Source organism: Phyllopteryx taeniolatus, chromosome 6 (genome assembly GCF_024500385.1).
Source record: "Phyllopteryx taeniolatus isolate TA_2022b chromosome 6, UOR_Ptae_1.2, whole genome shotgun sequence".
In the NCBI taxonomy this organism is placed as follows: Eukaryota; Metazoa; Chordata; class Actinopteri; order Syngnathiformes; family Syngnathidae; genus Phyllopteryx; species Phyllopteryx taeniolatus.
In genome coordinates this window covers 23,994,958-24,015,988 of record NC_084507.1, presented here as the reverse complement: position 1 = coordinate 24,015,988, position 21,031 = coordinate 23,994,958, and the positions used below count along the sequence as shown (strand labels likewise).

At 43.9% G+C, this 21,031-nt stretch overlaps 1 protein-coding gene across 6 annotated transcripts in view; it reads right to left on the bottom strand.

Moving 5' to 3' along the window:
* Window positions 1-21,031, bottom strand: part of ascc3 (activating signal cointegrator 1 complex subunit 3) — a 116,979-nt gene that overhangs the window by 90,845 nt on the left and 5,103 nt on the right. For all 6 annotated transcript variants that reach the window (XR_009788806.1, XM_061775447.1, XM_061775442.1 and 3 more), the window contains exons 3-7: window positions 19,320-19,470; window positions 16,009-16,580; window positions 15,127-15,253; window positions 609-810; window positions 151-286 (exon numbers count right to left, since the gene is read on the bottom strand). Coding sequence is in view for 5 of the 6 variants with exons in the window: in XM_061775447.1 (XP_061631431.1) it covers window positions 151-286; window positions 609-810; window positions 15,127-15,253; window positions 16,009-16,580; window positions 19,320-19,470 (1,188 nt within the window). In the remaining variant the exon portion in view is untranslated. The remainder of the gene's footprint in view (window positions 1-150; window positions 287-608; window positions 811-15,126; window positions 15,254-16,008; window positions 16,581-19,319; window positions 19,471-21,031) is intronic.

Here is a 21,031-nt window from a genome sequence, read left to right as displayed (position 1 = left end):
GACCTTTAACACTTAATACTAAACCTACTAGACACACTCATCTCGACATTTAAGTTTCAAAAGAACTGTGATCCGATGTGTGTGTGTGTGTATGTAACGCTACACATATATTTGGGGGGGGGGGGGGTTTAAATAAATAAAAAAGCTCACCCTTGCTCCTCCAACGAAGGCCGATGTCTTTGTGGCGTCTGCATAGCCATCATAGACATTTGGGTATTTAATCCGTTCATACACTCTCTCTCTACCAAGTATAGGTTCGTGTCGCGCAGTCAACAGAGCCTGCTCCCTGCACGAAGAAAAATGCACAACTGTAAATAATAGTTAAGGTATTTGATGACGAACCGGTTGAGGAGCATAGACGTAACTCGACATCTGCATTCCCATTTTTACCATTGATCATTCATATGAAAAGGCACCGTTTCTTGATACTGCAATTCATTTGGCTATGCTGAGAAAGCGAGATAGAAAACTGTCCTTTTACCATTCTGCACTCGTCAACTATCACAATAAATATGTTTTAAATGAGAGAGAGAGAGAGAGAATGCAATTTCTGATAAGACGAACATGGAAAAAAGAAGACCAACAACAAGACCAGAGATCTGATTTACCGCTGGGCTCTCATGTCTTTTGGGTCAAAGTTCAAGATAGCATCTGCGAATTCCACATCATCCGTTCCTTTGCCCCTCTTCCTATCTCTCTTCTCTTCCCTGCGAAATATCTTCATCAAATGTCTTTCTTGTTCAGAGTGAATGGTCACCTGACAGCCGTAGGTGGGCCTTGTAACTTCGTCACTGACTTTTTGGATGAAATCTGAAAGAGGGGGCAGAGAAGGTTGCAAGGTCGGTTTTACGGGACAATATCAAAGTCCCTGCACAGTGAAAATAAATGGAGAGTTGTTAACAAGCCAGCCCATTTTGAAGTCAAACTGTTGTTTCCGCTGTCAAACACTGTGCATGAAACCACACCCCGCTCGTATGTCAATCATCTTGCCACGCCATCTCGCATCTTTCTTATGCCGTTGCCTGCCTATCCCAACATATTTGATCGGCGAAAATATAACACTGAAAGCCTCCAGTGGCTGGAATGTATCCCACCAGGTCGTCAAAGGGCTTTCCATGCCACCAGCGAGCCTGCAAGCTAATTAGGGCTCCTGTCAGACATCGAACGGGCAGCGGGCTCATCCACAGCTTCGCCTCATTAGGTGTGTGGGTCCCTAACCATAACCGAGACACTTGAGGGAAACTCAACTATTTATTAAAGTGAACTCTGATTGCAATGACGTGTTTGGTAGATATCAGCTCTTTCAACTTACCGTAGTTTCACGACCATAAGGCGCACTTAAAAGTCTGAAATTTTCTCCAAAATGGACAGGGCGCCTTATAATGCGACGCACCTTATGTGCGCACCGAGTTCCAACATCTATAAATGTTGTTGTGTGATGAGCGCTCCGCTTTTTTTTGACCGCTTGACTGACTGGGAGCATTTCCTGCCGACACGCTGCTTATACAGAGGAAAAGCGGACGTGGCTGAGGACAGCATGCGGACGTAAAGGGGGACGGCTGCGTGAAGGAGGACGCTAAAGCCACGGCCCCAGTAAGTATATAGTGCCGGGGTGTGCATTGTGCAAAACAACATCGGTTTGGCTACTGACCCCCGAAAATGGCACCTACGAAGAGACACGCTTACGAAGCACAGTTTCAACTGCAAGCTAGCAGTTACGCGGAGGAACATGGGAATCGAGAAGCCGCGAGAGAATTCAAGATCAACAAATCCGTGGTTCGCAAGTGGAGGAAGCGGGAAAACGAGCTTCGCCAAGTCAAGAAGACGAAGCTGAGTTTCGGCGGAAACAAGGCGAGGTGGCCCGAGTGGGAAGACCTACTCGAGCAATGGATTAATGAGCAAAGAACAGCCGGGAGAAGCGTCTCAAGTCACCATTCGACTCTGCCATGTGCAGCAAGTGAGGAAGCTTGCCAACATTCCGGGAGGCTTGACTAAGGAACTCCAACCGCTGGACATCCGTGTAAACGGGGCGTTCAAAGTGAAGTTGCGAGCGGCGTGGAAGCGATGGATGACAGATGGCGAACACAGTTTTATTAAGACGAGGAGGCAGCCACAATTTGTGAATGGATTGCGGATGCTTGGGCTAACGTGTCTGCTTGCACTGTTGTTCGCGCTTACGTAAAAGCCGGCATCATTTCTGAGGAGCCGCACGGCAACGAGACTGACCTGGCGTGTTTGATGGAGAACTTGCCCAGCTGTTCATTTCGGATACAGAAGATGAGGACTTTGATGGATTTGTGGATGAGGATTGATCAAAAAATAATGTGAGTACATTGTTAAATACTTCAATAAAGTACAAGAGAACTCAGTTTTGCTCCCGCTGCCTTTTTAAAAACACTGTTTTAGCGTGCATGCATGCTACGGTATGTTTTAAGCTAGCGTATGTTTTACCATGCCTGCGCCCAATAATACCATGCCTGCGCCCTATGGTCGTGAAAATACAGTAACTAACATAAGATACAACTTTCGATAATCATTTTCACATTTATATATTTTTACAAAACGTAATTTCAACATATATTGGGGCAAAAAAGTATTTAGTCAGCCAACAATTCTGCATGTTCTCCAAATAAAAAGATGAGAGAGGCCGGTAATTTGCATGATAGATATGTATACCCTACCTGCAAGAGACAATATTAGAAAGAAAAAAAAAAGAAAATCACATTGATTTTTTTAAAGAATTTATTAGCAAATAAATGTATTAGCCTTTCGCTCGAAGTTGGCTGGGATAGGCTCCAGCACCCCGCGACCCTGAACAGGACAAGCGGTATTGAGAATGGATGGATGGATGCTTTGCATTAGCACCACCTTGTGTCCGCAGTTGTATTTGTTACAACATTGTAATCAGCGCTGCTGTTCAATACACCAAATTAAGATAACCTTTTTAGTTTTCTGAGATCAAGTCATATTTACATTTTAAATTACCTTTTATTAGGTCTTACAGGTATACCAGATAGAGGCAGTTCACTTGGTGGATTCATGGCCGGCTTGGGAAAAGTGTCCACAGTCATTCCTTCATGTTTAGTCCACAAAATTGTTAAGGTCTCCCCTGAACCGAGCGGACTCTGCACAGGGTTTCAATCAGAAGTGGATGAGGCATGGACACATTTTTATGACATGTATGGGACTTTATTAATAAAGCTACTTCATTTGTGCTCTGGGCAGTCTGTCTTGCGGCGCCATGACGTGTGCAAGAGTTCTGTTTGGGGCTCATGTCCCTTCCTTGCATCGCTGACAGAGTAGAGAACATCAGACATCATGACTGCCATGTCGCCGCAGTCCTTCCCAACAGCCACTGGTCTTGCTGTGAACTTCGTGTGCACTTTGCTCCATGAGATCTTGTATTCGGGTTGACCAACACTCTCCCCGTCCTGATAAACAGCCTGATCAAACACAGATTTGTGTCACACTGTGCTCACAATAAAACTTGGATCATGATTTTTTCAGACAGATATTGCGTTGGCTTGATAATAGCTAACTGATTGATTCGCTATTAAAGAAATGGAACATGCGAGTTTTGCATCCTATGCAAAATTTTTGATAAAATACAATAATTTAAAAAAGGGCAAATAAATACCTCGAATGTTGTTGTGTGGACACACTTGGTGAGGTGGTCCGGCGGCCTCAGGTACAAAGACGAGCGTGGATTTCCTACTGAAACTCGGCGTACGCACAAATCAAGAAAACGTCGTACGCACAAAACTTTTCCGATGTATGAATCTGTGCGTACGCATGAATCCAAGCACATTTCCTTCGTACGTCCCAATCAACGTGGAAAGGAGCACAGATGTCGGAGTAGCCGACTCCTCCCTGTCCACGCCCACATTTGCATATGCAAATCATATTTAAATGAACCCTGCACCTGAGATGCTGATCTCTGCATGATGAGAAAAAAAGGGAAATGAGCAAGGTAATGGAGAAATATTCTGTTCTGAATGTGAAGTTTCTCAATGCAGTGGAGGCACGCAAGAAAATCCTCTTTGGCACGCTGTCCTCCGGCGTCAACAACACGCGAAAGCGGAGCGAATGGGACAGCGCGTGTGCGGCTGTCGATGCTGTGGAGACAGAATAGCGCGCACACGCTGAACGAAAAAAGTCATGAAGGTGGATGTGAAGCGGAGGACGGCGGCTGCCCACCGCCAAAGTGTGGCCAAAAAAAGGCAGAAGAACCGGCGCGGAGGTCCTCACCCCGTTCGAGGAGAGAGTCGCTGCGATCATCCCGGTCACCGGCTCTTCCGGCTCCTTCCCTAAGGTGGGCGCTACCGATCAATGCAAACTGGAACTAGCAGACATTCCAACAGCTTCTTCCCTCTTGCGATCAACTTCGTAAACACCTAACCTACAATTCCATTACAACATGCTGGCAATTTTTTGTCTTGAGTTTGTTGTCACATTTCTGTGGGGCCAATTATGTATTACTCGTGCACTATTTGCATATCTGTTGTTGACCAATACTGGCCACTCATGCCAGAGTAGCATCTGCCCCATTTGCACACTGACTGAGGAGTATCTGCAACATTTGCACAATCGACATTGTCCCAGATGATCGCACTACTCGTCACTTTAAACCGCATACACTCCTTGAAGTCTCGGCGCTCTTTGCACAATGGTCATTGCACCGGACTATTGCGATATTAGTCATTCGAATTGCCCTAAGTGCTAGAGGCCTCTGCATCTTTTTGCACAATTGACTGTCTGTTGTCGTACTAGAGCGCCTCCAACTACCGGAGACAAATTCCTTGTGTGTTTTTTGGACATACTTGGCAAATAAAGATGATTCTGATTCTGATCATGGGTGACACTGCAAGCTCTCAGGGGTGGTGGGAGCACATGTGGCTGACTCTGATCACCCCACAAGGTTAACACCATGTATTTTTACCACTCATAACGCTACACTCAGCCCTGTGAGATAAAGGTTCATGCGTAAATGTATGTATGAGGCCCCAGGTCTTTCAAAAACCGCTTGTCTGTCACAATCTTCACCAATGCGCCGTGCGCTTCAGTCCCAGGCTTCAACCACAACTTCTTCCTCTGGCTCTCCTCATGGACACAGCAGTGTTAGTGTCTGTTCTCTGGCCACTCATGTCTGTTGGTCACATGGTGTATCACTAAGACCCACTTCTCTTTCAGCAGCACGGCATCCTCCTCGCAGGTCTAGGTGGTTAATGATAGATCCTATCCACGCACCCAGGTCCTCACACCCCTCTCTCTCTCGGATTTCTTGGATACACCTTTTGCCACATGCCACGGGTCAAATTCTAATCTATTTAACAGTTTAGGGATGTCTGTCAGTGGAGATGGTCAAGACTTGAACTCCATTTCAATCTTTTTTTCGAGCAATTCCATTGCATAGGAGCTTGAAACTTGGTGACACTCACATTTTTGAAGTCCACAATCTTATTGCTCTGTGTCCAAGAATGTGTAAGTGCAATATTTGGCTGAATGTCCTGGTGAATGACAGCTGCCGTCCCCACAGAGCACCACTTTTGGGGATTTCATGTCATTTGGGACTGCATTCTGCTCATTGATTCAGGTTTTCTTGATGGTATGAAACACTTTTTTTGTCTCAGTGCAGCATATGTGTCTTCACTTATTGATTTCAAGTTCATATTACTGCAAAACCTCTCAAACTTAGCAAAATGAATGCCACTGAAAAACACAGATGCTATTAGAAGGAAGTTTCTGGCACCCTTGGTCCCACTGAGAGTTGGCAGAGACTGCCAGCGGTAAGTGCAGCTGTTGGCACAGGTGATGTTAAGTGTCAGCTGAGATCCTTCATTCGCTACTTCTTGTATGTCTTCTTGAGCAATGGGAGAACCACACTTTAAAAACCAAAAACACTCTTGTGTCAGTGGATGAGCTGACTCAAGTCTGAGATTCAGAGAATTGAGAAAGATCAGATGAACTTGGAAGGAAATCAGGATCAGACCGTCTGTATTGGGGCTGACTACGTTCACTGTCATGTCATCTGAGTTCCCGTCACCATCTCCATCAAGGACGATGTCACGTTCAACAGAGTAGACAGTGGAGGAAAAAGTGCGGTGCGGTCCGGGTTGGTCGATTGCACATGAGCTTGCCGTTGTACAGCTGCATCGAACATGCACAGCTCTGCAAGTGGTGGACGCTGTACACTTTGTGTTGTGCGTGTCCTCCACTGCTAACTCAGTGTCCGGTTGCGATGGGTTGTTCACAACAGCTGCTGCTGCTAAAGTGGGCTGATCAAGGTACCCGGCCAGGGTCTCCTGTCTTTTGCGGGTTTTTTTGCTCGGCTTTTGCCTGTTAGACGCAGCCGTTTGGGCTCCTTGTGAGGAAAGACAGTCAGTGCCTGCATTGGATTGAAGCCGTCATTTCCACCCAGACACACCGGTGAGCTCTCTCGTGAGCTGGGGGCGATCAAAGGCTTCGAAATAATCAGGGCTGAAGTGACGAGAACACAGCCGCGGATCTTCCGGCAGCTCAACTCTTCCGATGGCGTCCTCCCACCGTTTCCTCAACTTTCTCTCTTTGGGAAAGCTATGAATGCTTACCTCCTTTTTAGCATTCCATCCTGATTGGAAATTGAATTCCAAAAGGGGCGCAGTATGGCATTTTTAACTCTTCGCTGATAAAAGCTGTTCGCTAGTAGCTAGCTTTGCTCCGCAGAGAGCAGCAACGGATAAATTTTACAACGGCCATTCTACGTCATCATTCCCAGAATGCTTTGCGCATGCTAAAACATGGCGGCAACAGTGTATCAGGTTATGGTCTAAACATAATCTTTTTTTTTAAATAGGAATCATTTATCAATATACAGTGGGTACGGAAAGTATTCAGACCCCCTTAAATCTTTCACTTTGTTATATTGCAGCCATTTGCTAAAATCATAAGTTCATTTATTTTCCTCATTAATGTACACACAGCAACCCCAGATTGACAGGGGTTAAAAAAACAGAATTGTTGAAATTTTTGCAGATTTATTAAAAAACAAAAACTGAAATATCACACAGCCATAAGTATTCAGACCCTTTGCTCAGTATTTAGTAGAAGCTGAGTTAATACAGCCGTGAGTTTTTCACATCTGGATTGGGGATCCTCTGCCATTCCTCCTTGCAGATCCTCTCCAGCTTTGTCAGGTTGGATGGTGAATGTTGGTGGCCATTTTCAGGTCTCTCCAGAGATGGTCAATTGGGTTTAAGTCAGGGCTTTGGCTGGGCCATTCAAGAACAGTCACAGAGTTGTTCTGAAGCCACTCCTTTGGTATTTTAGCTGTTTGCTTAGGGTCATTGTCTTGTTGGAAGGTGAAACTTCGACCCAGTCTGAGGTCCTGAGCACTCTGGAGAAGGTTTTCGTCCAGGATTTCCCTGTACTTGGCCGCATTCATCTTTCCTTCAATTGCAACCAATCGTCCTGTCCCTGCAGCTGAAATGCACCCCCACAGCATCATGCTCCCACCACCTTGCTTCACTGTTGGGACAGGTGATGAGCAGTGCCTGGTTTTCTCCACACATACCGCTTAGAATTAAAGTCAAAAAGTTCTATCTTGGTCTCATCAGACCAGAGAATCTTGTTTCTCACCATCTTGGAGTCCTTCAGGTGTTTTTTAGCGAGCTCTATGCGGGTTTTCATGTGCCTTGCACTGAGGAGAGGCTTCCGTCGGGCTACTCTGCCATAAAGCTCCGACTGGTGGAGGGCTGCAGTGACAGTTGACTTTCTAGAACTTTCTCCCATCTCCCGACTGCATCTCTGGAGCTCAGCCACAGTGATCTTTGGGTTCTTCTTGACCTCTCTCACCAAGGCCCTTCTCCCCCAATTGCTCAGTTTGGCCGGACGGCCAGCTCTAGGAAGGGTTCTGGTCATCCCAAACGTCTTCCATTTCAGGATTATGGAGGCCACTGTGCTCTTAGGAACCTTAAGTGCAGCAGAATTTTTTTTTCTGTCTCTGAGCTCTTCAGGCAGTTCCTTTGACCTCATGATTCTTATTTGCTCTGACATGCGCTGTGAGCTGTAAGGTCTTATACAGACAGGGGTGTGGCTTTCCTAATCAAGTCCAATCAGTATCATCAAACACAGCTGGACTCCAATGAAGGTGGAGAACCATCTCAAGGACGATCAGAAGGAATGGACAGCACCCTGAGTTCAATATATGTGTGTCACAGCAAAGGGTCTGAATACTTATGGCTGTGTGATATTTCAGATTTTCTTTTTTAATGAATCTGCAAAAATGTCAACAATTCAATTTTTTTCTGGCAATGTGGGGTCCTGTGTATACATCGAGGGGGGAAAAAATGAATGAAATGATTTTAACCAAATGGCTGCAATACAAAGAGTGACAAATTTAAGGGGGTCTGAATACTTTCCGTGCCCACTGTACACCGGTGTATTTCAGCAGCAGAGGTCAGTACTTTACATGTTTTTATTTTAAATTAAATGTATTTGCCATTTCAATCGGCGCTCACGTTAAACACATTGGCACACATAATTCAGCCTGTGGCTCACAATATCATCATAGCCATTTGAGCAAATATATCCTGCTAATTATATACCGACAATGCTTTACGTTCCAAAATATTAGGGTTGTCTGAATAACACAAAATACACAACACTTGGGAATTCAAATAACGACACAGAGCTGTTCTGTAAATTCTGCCGTCCGGGGAAGATGCATTTTCGGGGTGTAACTAACTAGCTACACAAGTTAAATGGGCCAAGTTACTATAACTAATGGTGCGTTCACACCAGCCGCAAATTGAACTTCTCGTGAATAGGCAAAAATTTGTGCCAGGTGGCGAGTTGGGAAAAAATGCGAAAATCTGCTTCTTCACCGATCGCTCAAGCTGAAATTTTCAAACTCGCGCCACAATTTCACGTGATGCCGCATCACGACAGCCAATCGGCGTCACGAATATCTTGCCTCACTCACGATGTCCAGGAGTTGTTGAGCAGAATAGAGAATAAAATTATCATCACTGTTGGCACCCGGAACTTTTTAAGAAGTCCTGCTCGCAATACCAGGACTGTACCAAAAAAGAGCAGGCCTGGAGAATGGTGAGGGAGGAAGCTCGTGTACCTGTAAGTACTTGTTTACAACTGTCAGTTGTACTTTACTGTGAACCAAGCTAGCAATTGCATTAGCCAAAGTTTTAGCACAGCCGCCAGATGAAGTTGGCCAGATTGCCATCGTGACTGGTTCTTCCGTAGCCCCCGAACTCTATCAGTAGGAGACAATACCGAGCATCCCCAAACTAGTTACGGTCGAGTGGCGCAGTCAAAGTCCTGACCTCAATCCAAATGACACCAGATATATCAGGGATTTTGTTTTGGAAAGAGAATTTGTCCGTTTTGTTCTAAAAAATATATATCTTTTTCAAAAATAATTGGGTGGTATTAGTTTCAGCAGACTGTTTATTCTTGTGATTTCGATGAAGATCAGACTACATTTTCTCACCAATTTATGCAAATATGTAAACAATTCCAAAGGGTTCACATACTTTTTCCTCCACTGTCTAATGTAAATAAAGATAAGCCACTCATCCATGTTCTACTGTTCATCCCATTCAGTTTCACAGGGAAGCTGGAGCCTGACCCAACTGACTTTAGGTGAAAAGCAGGGTGCCAAGACTGATGCCCGTTCAATTGCAGCGTACAAACAAACATTCACACTTAATGGCAAATGACACTCCAATTACTATAAAGCGTGGAGGCTAAAGAGATATATATGCATTCTATTTACATTTGAACACAACCTTTTTTCAGCAGCAGCATATTTTTCAAATAAGAAAACTGTCTTTGGAAGAAAAGTGTTTGTCGTCGTCAAATAGGTTGTTTTGACTTCAGATTAAAGCCACAAAAAAAGTTCACAGTGACATAACCAAATATATTGAAAGATTGTTGATAGGATTTTCATTTTGGTCAAAAAATAGTAAGTAAGAAGAAAGATGTTCATGCCTCCGTAATGATGATCGCGCAAGGCACAAATGGGAGCAAAGCTCCGCATTGCAGCCTATCTGTCTCAGATGAGATGTGATGATTGCAATGCAGCCTGTGCTGATTGGCTGAATGATTTCTACTTGATCTCATCAAGAGATTCAACCTGCTGTCTCCGTCTTGCTGCGAGCTACCCAGTTCCTGTCACTCGCATCGCACACGCCAGTGCCGCCAACATAGGACTTTTCCAACTCCTGTCACTCCAGCAACCTTTATGTCTAAACTAATATTTATCTTTACGTCCTCCTTTATCACAATAGCTGGTTACTATTGTGTTAATAATACACAGCCAAAACAAACTCTAAATGGCCTTTACTCAAGTTCAAAGCCTGTTACCATGAAGATTAGGAGACTTTAACGCTGAACTGGAAGGACGAATAAAACATTTCTCAGATTTAGTGACATAACGTTTGCGTTAAACAAGCCATCCGAAAGTGCTTGGAAATAAAAAAATAAAAAATAGAGCATTGCAAACTATAACGGGTGTAAGTGAGCATTTTTCGCTAATAATAATAAATGTAATCTTATTTGATCACATTCAAAAAATCCTAGCAGCGGCAGCATAGCTTGGGTCGTAGAGGGTGGTCGTCTCGCAACTCGGGATCATGCGTCACTGCGTGACTAGTGTGTGAAAAACCTTGTTACTTTCCTATCGTGTTCGCAGGTCCATCAATCATTGTGTGACCGGGTGAATTCGGTGACAGCGTAAAAAAAGTGCTTGAAGCACCTGGAAGGTAGAAAAGCCATTACAAGTCAAGCCCATTTTGACCATTTATTTCCACTTTGCATTTCATTTGACTTTGAATTACATTAGCTTCTCCTTACGCTCTCGCATGTACTGTTAACAGTCAGTTGTGGAACAACCAATTAAAAACATACATTAAATCTACAGGTCTAACGATTCATTTATTACATCGATGTATCGATTTATTGATCTACAATCCAACTGGACCGATCTGTGCTCAGCAAGTTCGCCTTCTGGAAGAAAATATGTCAATCCCAACCCTTTTAAAAGGTAATCGATCAATAGTATCGATACGAGGAAATAACACATTGGCTTTTCGCACGGCAGACTTTAGATGGAGGTGTGTATGTATTTCTGAAAAACACACTTTTGTCCCAATTCATTGTGATGTAAAGTTGCTACGGTGAAGTTTTAAGCTCAATGTTAAGCTCTTTTTCTTTTTATTTTCTGTCATCGCCTCTTACGTTGGTTTGAAGACTAAAATAAAGGCTAAAAGCCATCAGTGCAAAAGTGCAACCAACCGTTTACCTTGTTAGAGGTCTCAATATGGGCATAGATGTATTTTATTGTGTCACTCACCTAATTGACAGTTAAGTTGACTGAAGCGCCGCGCGGTGTAGGCCGAGGCTCGGAGCGCGTCGGACGCTACAGATCGTGAAAGCCTCCTTTGCACAATTTCATCTTATTCCAAGTGTTTCACTGAGGCGACTGGTCATTGATTTGAACAAAGTTAAGACACACTTTTGTCCATTGGGCACAAGCACGTCTTCGTGCGCGTTCTTTTTCTTTGTCGTTTTCACCACTTCTTATTCGGGGCCGGAGGACTAGGCATCGAAACTGGGAACCTACATTTTTTTTTTTAAAATCTGAACAATTCCGGGAGAACCGGAACGTTAGTCCCGTTTCCAATCGGTTTTCGATTCTCGATGCCCGACCCTAAGCACAACGCTACCTTCTTCTTCGTCTTTTCCTCGTATCGTATACGAGTTTATGAAACCCTATCCAGAGACACCTCTCCATCGTGCCCCTCGTGGTTGGACTAAAACACCACAGTACGTGTGTGTGCTTTTTAAGCACTTTTATTTATAAAGACGTCCGCCTGTCTGGTGGATGGCAAATGAGAGAGGGGGCAAGTAAGAAATGATCAATATGGTGTGTGTGTGTGTGTGTCTCGCCGTGATGCACGTTGAAGCCTTTCAGCAGCATTCAGCTGCGATCAAGTACGAGTGTAGTGTCGTGAATGAGATTAAGCCGTCAAAATGTGTACCGAAGAAATATTTGTAGCTTTTAAAAGAAAGATAAGAGTATGAGGAGGAGCAACTTTGTGGTACAAAAGAGAACAGCGACAATGTTTCCAAGGCTCACGTTTGTGCTACAAAGAGCGGATTTGTTCATTTATTTAGCTCTCTCTGCATTATTAACCCTCTTCCTGAAAGCTTTTCCTCATGGAAACCTCACAGTGCTTTAGGTCTAGCCATGAACAGGGATTCTCAAACTTTGGGTCCAACCAGGGACTCCGTACAGTGGAGACATTTTTCCGAGAACCCACTCGTAAATTCCAACACAAATTAAACATCTCTTTTCGAGGAAACTGGACGAACCAGTAAAATCATAGCTAAAATAATATAAATGATAAGTTGCTGTTTGCCCCTTTGTTTTATTGCAAAGCAATACATGTCCATCAGGAAAATCTTTCTATTTAACTCATTTCATGCTAGCCATTTTTCAGAAATTGGGAGCAGCCAGCTATTTTTGAAGAAAATTGTGTTCTATAGCTATAGAAACATGGAACCCACCGAAAGAAAGATTTAACCGTCTTCTTTCATCAGGAAAAAAGTACATTTCTACCTTTTATGTTCTTTAGTAAACAGCAGTTGAACATAGGTAAGTTTCTTTAAAATACCTGTTTCGAAGAAAAAACCTGAAACAATGCGTTTCAAGCAAAACTTTCACTTTGATGCAATTATTTTTTTTTGCTTTTATAATGGCTCAAATATCTAAATAATGTTTTTCTCCTGTATAACAACATAAACGACAAAAAAAAAGTTTATTCACAAGTATAACATGCATTTTCAAATTGATGCATGAACTTTTAAAATATATACAGCTGTGCGTGTGTGCGCGCGTGTGTGTCTCTGTCCGTGCGTGCATGCGTGCGTGCGCACGTGTGTGCGCGCATGTGGGACTTTTGTGGGTTCCCAGTCAGCAGATGACCAGGCATGAACAGCCCCACCACTGCTTGATGCACCTCCTGTAAATGATCAAAAATAAAAACAATTAGGAGAAGAATGAAATTGTGGAGACAAAAAGGTGTGGGATTGCATCTGCAATTCACAGAAATATGTACAATTACCCAAAAATATTTGTTGTTGCTACAGTCCGATGAGGAAAGATTTCAAAAATAAATACAATCTACATTACACACCACATTGTCTGAAAATGATATTTTTGTGCACTACTGTCGATAAATAAAATTTTAAAAACAAATCTATCCAATTCATCTAGCCATCGATGTTCTGCGTCGCCTGTAGGATGCATGATTTGTAAACGTGTCGTATCGTAGGACAAACTGTCGTGCTTACTTGCGCACGTTGCATGATAAAAGTGGTCAAATGGAGTAATCGCTCAGGCTATGGACGTGAGCAAGTTCTTACCTCTTCGGTGACTTTCTGGGAACTCAGCTGCTGCTCCCAGATCAGGCTCATTGTCCGAATCTCCGTCGGCAGCGGATACGGTCACGATCTCAGGCCTTGGAAAGTTCGACGCGGTGTTCGTTGTCGAAGCGTCATCCCTTTCTTTTTCGGGAAAAGGATGACGATGGCGGTTTGTTGCTCATCTCTGTACTTTTCCCAATCCAATCTGGCCTTCCCATTCTTTTTGCTGCTGAGTGGTTTGCATCTTGTGGTGTGGCCTGTACATTTCTTCTCTCGAAGTCTTCTTCAAACAGTGGATTGTGATACCTTCACCCCTGCCCTGTGGAAGTTGACAGTGATGTCACCGACTGTTGTCTTTGGGGGTTTCTTCGCAGCTCTTACAATGTTTCTGTCATCAACTTCTATTGATACCCTTGGCCGACCTGTTCGATGTCTGTTGCTCAGTACACCAGTAGTTTCTCTCTTTTTCACGACATTCCAAATTATATTGATCGATTTGTCCTCTTCTGTCAGCTTCAAAACGGTTTGCTTTTCTCCCATAGATAGCTCTCAGGTCTTCATGTTTGCTTAACAGCAAATGCAGTTTTCACAGGTGAAACCCAATGCCCAAAGCAAGCACTAATGTTTAAGCAATCAAGCTAAAAGACAACACCTGAGCAACTAAAAACACCCATCAATCACACTGTCATGGTCTGTGTTTTCGTTGAGATTATATTTACTTTTTCTGTGTACCATGTTGTTCATGTCTTGTTTGCTCGTTTGGTTACTGTGTCCGCCCCTTCTCGTCAACCCTCGACCTTGTGTCAACCATTTAGCTCCCACAAGCCACTCGTGTCTTGTCCAGGTGTTCCTTGTTGTCTCATCAATTTGTTTGTATTTAGTTCCCTGCTTTCTTTGAGTCAGTATTGCAGCATTTTCGTTTCTCAAATGTCGTTTGTTTAAGCCAATGTTTCCATATCCCATCATGTCAATTAGTGGTCAGTATTTTGGTTTCCTTTTTTCTTTGTTACTTTGATTATAGATGTTTGGACTTTGTTAAGTAAGTATTTGGATTTTTCCATGTACCTTGTTTGACATCTTTGTTTTTGCAAATAAATCCTGGCACTCCCACCTTGCCTCCCTGCTTCCTTGCAATTGGCTCTTCTACTCCCTTGCCTCAGACACCTTGAAAACCTGAACCTGACACACGTGTTCCAATACTTTTCCTCACATGAAAGTTGGGTGGCTTCAAACAAAAGGTGCTATGTCCCGAGTTGTTTAACACATCTAGATGTAAATACAATGAAATAAAAGGTGGAATTCTGAACTCTTGTCTCAAATTCATCTTTTGATCGGAAACGCAAACGTCTTCAGCATACAACAAAAACAAAAGAATTGACCTTCCGACCCTGTGAATGAGTGGCCAAGTTGGAGCCCGGGAGAGATTTGAAAATGGCTGAATACAAACTCTCCCGATTCAACCGAGCTTGTGGCATCATATTTAAAAAGACTTTGACTATGTACATTTCTTTTCTTAATTTTTAATACATTTTCAAAAATAACTCGTACTTTTTTCATGTTGTCATTACGGGGTTTTGTGTGTCGAGATTTGAAGATAACATTGAATCTATCCCATTTTGAAAAAGGCTGTAACATCACAGAACATGGAAAAAGTCAAAAACTAAATACTTTCCGGATGCACAGCACAGAAAATCATGGTATTACCTTGTAAATGACCTGATTGTGGCTGGGAAAGCGGTGGGATGTTTTGCAGGGAGTCGACAATAACTACCCTTTGCTTCAGAAGTGTGGAGATCATTTCTAGACCTTCTGGGCCAAGCAGCTCAAATAACTAGATGGACAAGGAGAGAAAGGGAGAAATGAGTTGCTCTAAGCCCAAAATACAGGCCTCCAGGATATTTCCAGCAAGTGCGGCCAAATGCGCTTATCTAGAACAGTGTTTCACAAAAGAAACAAAAGTGTATTGTAGTCTTTTGTCACAGGGTGGGTCACAGAAAGGTAGTCAAAATAAATGCGAAATATGCAGATTTTATATTTGTTCTCTCACTCTGGTCCATTTGAGGCACACGTTCATCATTCGCAAAAAATGAAATGACACCAAAAAAATTCATCACGATTTCACTGTATGACAGCGATATTGCTAAAATAAAAAAATAATAAAACAGATATCCACCAAAGCATTTATTGAGAATACAATAAATATCAAATTAGCACCGCTATGCACATTTTGATCCCAGGAAGTTATCAGGGGCTTTATGCCGTTAGGAGGGTCACCCAGGGTAAACTGGTCCTAGGTGAAGGACCAGAAAATGATGTATAAATACATTGGAACGCGTTTGCCCCTCTGGATTCATGCCTGGAGGAGGGCCTGCCGCGACACCTCCCAGAGCGATCGCACACTTCGCACAAGCCAATTTCCTCCACTGATCACAGGGCATTTCAAGCAGTTCATATTTTCAACTCAATACGAGATCATCCTCACCAGATAAATGTATGCCATGTATACTTCTTTGTGGCACTAATAGCTGACCCAATTTATCATCATAGACTTTCTGTATCCAAAAATACTTTTGCCAAAACACATACCTCATTCTGCAGCTCATCATTGCTTTTGTGAGAGGCAAGCATCTCAAGTAGGGAGGTGCACAGACCCTCTGGGCTAGATGAGATCATATTTCCTTCATTCAGATATTTCTCCACTTCTGTCCTGAGGATAGTTCCATTCATCAAAGATTTTTCTATGGCAAAGATCTCTCCCTCGTTGACAACAGCCATGCTACTTTGTTGGTTGTTTAGGAAGTTGGGAAAGTCCAAGCTCATGTTTTGAGTTTGGATGCCAGAGCGGGGCAGTTCTTCAAGCGGGTCGAGCATATAGCACTCATGGGAAAAAGCAATGTTACGTCCGAAAGAAGACCCTTGTTGAAGTTTGCGACGGGAGCAATACGACTGGATCAATTCATCAATTGGGGAATCCCTAAGTGAATCCACCAGCCGTGCCACACAAGCACGAGAAATTTCGGCAACAGATGAGGGAAAAGGGCCAAACATCTGCTTCATGGCCCGAGTCTCCTCTGTGCCCACATGGTCTTTGTTGTGGAATGTCTCAAGCAGAAAGACAGCCGCATGTTCAATAGCCTCTTGACCATTTTCAGTCCCCACTGTAAAACAGAAAATAATAATAATAAGTAATAATAAGACACCACACAAAATATTTTTCCAATTTCAATTTTGAATATAGACATATTCCCTGCTATTTCTGCCTCCTAAAAATAATGATGTGATGGGCAACATGACAACGTGAAAAGATCACTGTCGAGTGGTGGCATAATGTAAGGAAAGATATTATGATTGAAATTACTGATCAGATACGGGTCGAGAAAGATAAGATAAACCAGGAACAAACCGTAAATGTCCACCGGATGGAGCCAAAAAAGAGGTCCAACAAGTCATGACATCTCTCTAACACAGACATGCCAATAGAGTTTTACACTTATTTGCTTGCTTAATGGCACGGTGAGCGACTGGTTAGAGCGTCAGCCTCACAGTTGTGAGGACCCGGGTTCAATCCCCGGCCCCGCCTGTGTGGAGTTTGCATGTTCTCCCCGTGCCTGCGTGGGTTTTCTCCGGGCACTCCGCTTTCCTCCCACATCCCAAAAAAAAACATGCATTAAATGGAGACTCTAAATTGCCCGTAGGCGTGACTGTGAGTGCGAATGGTTGTTTGTTTGTATGTGCCCTGCGATTGGCTGGCAACCACTTCAGGGCGTACCCCGCCTCCTGCCCGATGACAGCTGGGATAGGCTCCAGCACGCCCGCGACCCGCGTGAGGAGAAGCGGCTCAGAAAATGGATGCATGGATGGATGGATGGATGCTTGCTTAATGCGTTACTAGCAATCACATATAGCCTGTAACAGTTTATTACAAATATTTTGGTAACCAAGAGTTAGGAACCCACAATAATCTGTGAGATAGATGATTAAGAAATAGGACCTTTCATTGTACAGGTGGGAATTGACAATGAAATGTTATATCTTCATGACTTTGTGTGATGTTGAATGTTTGATGATATATATGTTATGCATACAAAGGAAAAACAAAAAGGACCTAAAATAGAGTGAACTGGTTCTGACTGGTTCTGTCATGCTCCTATTGGCCAAATAAGAAGCCAAGAGGGTGAATAATGCCCCTTGGGGCGGCAGTGCTTTAGAAGTCAAAAACTTCTGCTTTTAGCACTCATTGCCTGCCGTCGGCCAGCATCTGAGGGAGGATAGAATAAGGGCTTCCAACCAGGAGCGCGGAAACACCGACCAACGGCCCACGCGAAGGCAGCAGCAGAAAACAACATACTCAAAGACGCCGCGACAAAATACACAAGCCCCTCGAAAGGCCCAAAAGAAGACATCTCCAAAAGGTACGAGAAACTGACTTTCAACTGAAGAATACGACAAACTTACTCCAGAAGAAAAAAACGGCGGCTTGCGGAAGGGCTTATCAATAATGGCTGGGAAGGCGTGGGTCACCTTGGAAGGTGTCTACCGACGTGGGGATACTCTTTATGCCGATGTAGGAGGAGTGCCCTATCTGGTGGACAAAGGAGCGGAGGTGCCCATGATCCGCCGAAGCCTGAAAAAAATGCGACACCCGGATGTGATTGTTGCGGATGGGACCACTACCGGGATGCCATACAGCGTCTGGAAGGGATTCATCTGGGATTTATTGGATAATATAACCTATCAACCTTAAGAGATATAGAATAGTTCCACAAAATGAAGAATAAGTGCCAATTTGTGGAGAAGTGCTTAAAGAAGTTCCAAGCAAGATCAATTCATGTAGGACCTTCGAATTGCACCACCCCGGTGGAGTGGTACTCTGTATTCTATCGGTCCAAGGTGGTAAAGAAGGAGCTGAGCTGAGATTTACTGGTCAATCTACATTCCTACCCTCACCTATGGTCACGAGCTTTCAGTCGTGACTGAAAGAACAAGGTTAGAATGCAAGAGGCCGAAATGAGTTTCCTCCGCAGGGGGTCCGGGCTCTCCCTTAGAGATGAGAGTGAGAAGCTCGGTCACCCGGGAGGGGCTCAGAGTAGAGGCGCTGCTCCTCCACATCAAGAGGAGCGAGGGGAGGTGACTCAGGCATCTGCTCAGGATGCCCCCTGGACCCCTCCTTGGTGAGGTGTTTTGGGCACGTTCCCCAGGAGGATGACCAAGGACACGCTGGAGAGACTCCGGGTCGGCCTGGGAATGCCTCGGGATGCCCCCGGAGGAGCTGGACGAAGTGGCTGGGGAGAGGGAAGTCTAGGCTTCCCTGCTTAAGCTGCTTCCCCAGTCAGTGAGTGAGTCAGTGAGTGAGTGAGTGAGCGAGCGAGTAGATGGATGGATGGATGGATGGATTGGTGGGTATAAAACCATTGCCTCATTTTTTTCCATCTTCATACTATTCTTATATACTGTAGCAAGTCGCAATCCTGTTGTGTTACATGAATTGTTGTACATATTTGGAATGTACCTTGAAGCTATCTCAATGTGACTGGATGAAAATGTCGGGGGATAGACTTTCCCTTCAGACAGTGTGTGTGAGTAAGAGAGACTGGAGTGCGCACAAAAGTTGTTATTTTATTTTTTGGTTTTACATTTGCGCCCTCAGCGAGTAAAGTAAATAATCACATCTTCGATCAGTCGACGTCGACTCAACCGTCATCACCTTAACGCTGATTACAAAAAAATCTGTTTTTGTTCAATGGCTATTTCAGACATTCCACTGCTCAAAAGAAGTGGAAAAAAATGGAGCAATTAAGGTGGAACCTCTTAGTAGAACCTCAGTTCACCAAAAATTCTAATTGAGAACAGAATTTTGAGACAAATATTGCTTTTGTTTGTGTGCATGCATGCGTTACCCATCTGTTTGGCTGCATAAAGAAGGTTCTTTAATTCCTGATGGACAGCATGTTGCTTCACTTTGTCCTGATGATCAGTGCAGAAATGTACAATCTTCTGCCATGTGAGCCCTTCTCTTGCAAACAGCTCCTGTTTCTTCAAACGTTTAGTCTAAAATGAGCCACCAGAAAAGAAAAGAATTACATTTCAGAAAGTTACACCGCAGTCTGCTGTTTTGACACTGAATTAGCACAATCTCAACATGAGCCACTTGTAGGCCTGTAACAATACACCAAAGTTGACACTGTGCTCAATAACTGACGTAGTACAATGATTCTTCATTTCACTTCACTTCACTTTCTTTCTCCTGGTTTACCTCCCGTCTTTCTCCTTTTTGTTCCCTGTGCTCAAGACAATTTCAGTTATTTTGACATGTTCACAAAGTTCTCTGGTGTCACATCAGTAAATTTGCCCCTCCCCTCACAGAGAGCGAGCAAGTGCCAATGAGCTGGAGGATGAGGCAGGGGCAAGGGATTTAGTTGCTATCATTATTTGTAGTAATATTAATGAGGCAGTGCTTGATAATTGCATCTGTTAGCGTTTTCATTTTAAAAGTTAAAGACCTTGTAAAGTAAATTCATAAGTTTCTAAAAAAAAATTCATACGTTTGAAGATAATTGCTGAAGACATGCAAAGACTGAGAACTACAGTATAGAGTACTAAACTGTCAAAATACAGCTTACAAAAAATGTTTTGCATCATTTCCGTTTTCCTGATCTTCTAAACACACTTCGGCGAGGGCACGACTCCCCCCACCAATTAGGAATTTGAGCTTACCATCCCTGGGAAGAGGGCATGACAGTAGCCCATGAGAGAACACATCTTAAGTACTCTGAGCTAGTAGCGGACTGCCAAAAAGCCGGCACGGAAGGAGATGCGGCAGGCCGAAAGGCCGAAGCAGGAACCAACAACCGACCTGCGCAACAGTCAACATCCTGGGTAACCAGTGACACCTGTGAAAGCGCAGGTGACAGCCAGAAAAGTCCGGTGGACGACTGGGAAAGACCAGTTGACAATAGCAAAGACAGCACTAGGTGTGGTTGGCTCGTCACCTTACCACATCATCATCGTCTTTTCCTTTCGGCATGTCGCATTCGGGGTCGCCACCGCGTGTCAGCCTATCTCCTGCATCCTCCTCTCTATCACCAACTGCCCTCAGGTCTTCTTTTCCATCAACATCCACAAGGTAAATGATGCGTCTGTGGTACTCTTTCTAGGCATGAAACTATCCTGTTGCTCGCAAATACTCACTTCTGTCCTGAGTCTAGCCTCCACTACTCTTTCTCATAACTTCATTGTGTGGCTCATCAACTTTATTTTAAAATGGGCATCAGCGGAATTTTCATCCATTCCTCAGGCATCTTACCCGCGAAAATTCTGTTGAACAAGCCGGTCAAAAACTCCACAGCCACCTCTCCTGAGATGCTTCCATTCCTCCACAGGTATGTCATCAGGACCAACTGCCTTTTCCATTTTTCATCCTCTTTATTGCCTTTCTAACTTCCCTCTTACTAATCATTGCCACTTCCTGGTGAACCACAGTTGCCTCTTCTACTTTTCCTTCTCTCTCAATTCCCTCATCCGTCAACTCCTCAAAAGTATTCCTTCCATCTCTACAGCACACTGCTGGCACCAGTCAACATATTTCCATCTCCATCCTTAATCACCCTAA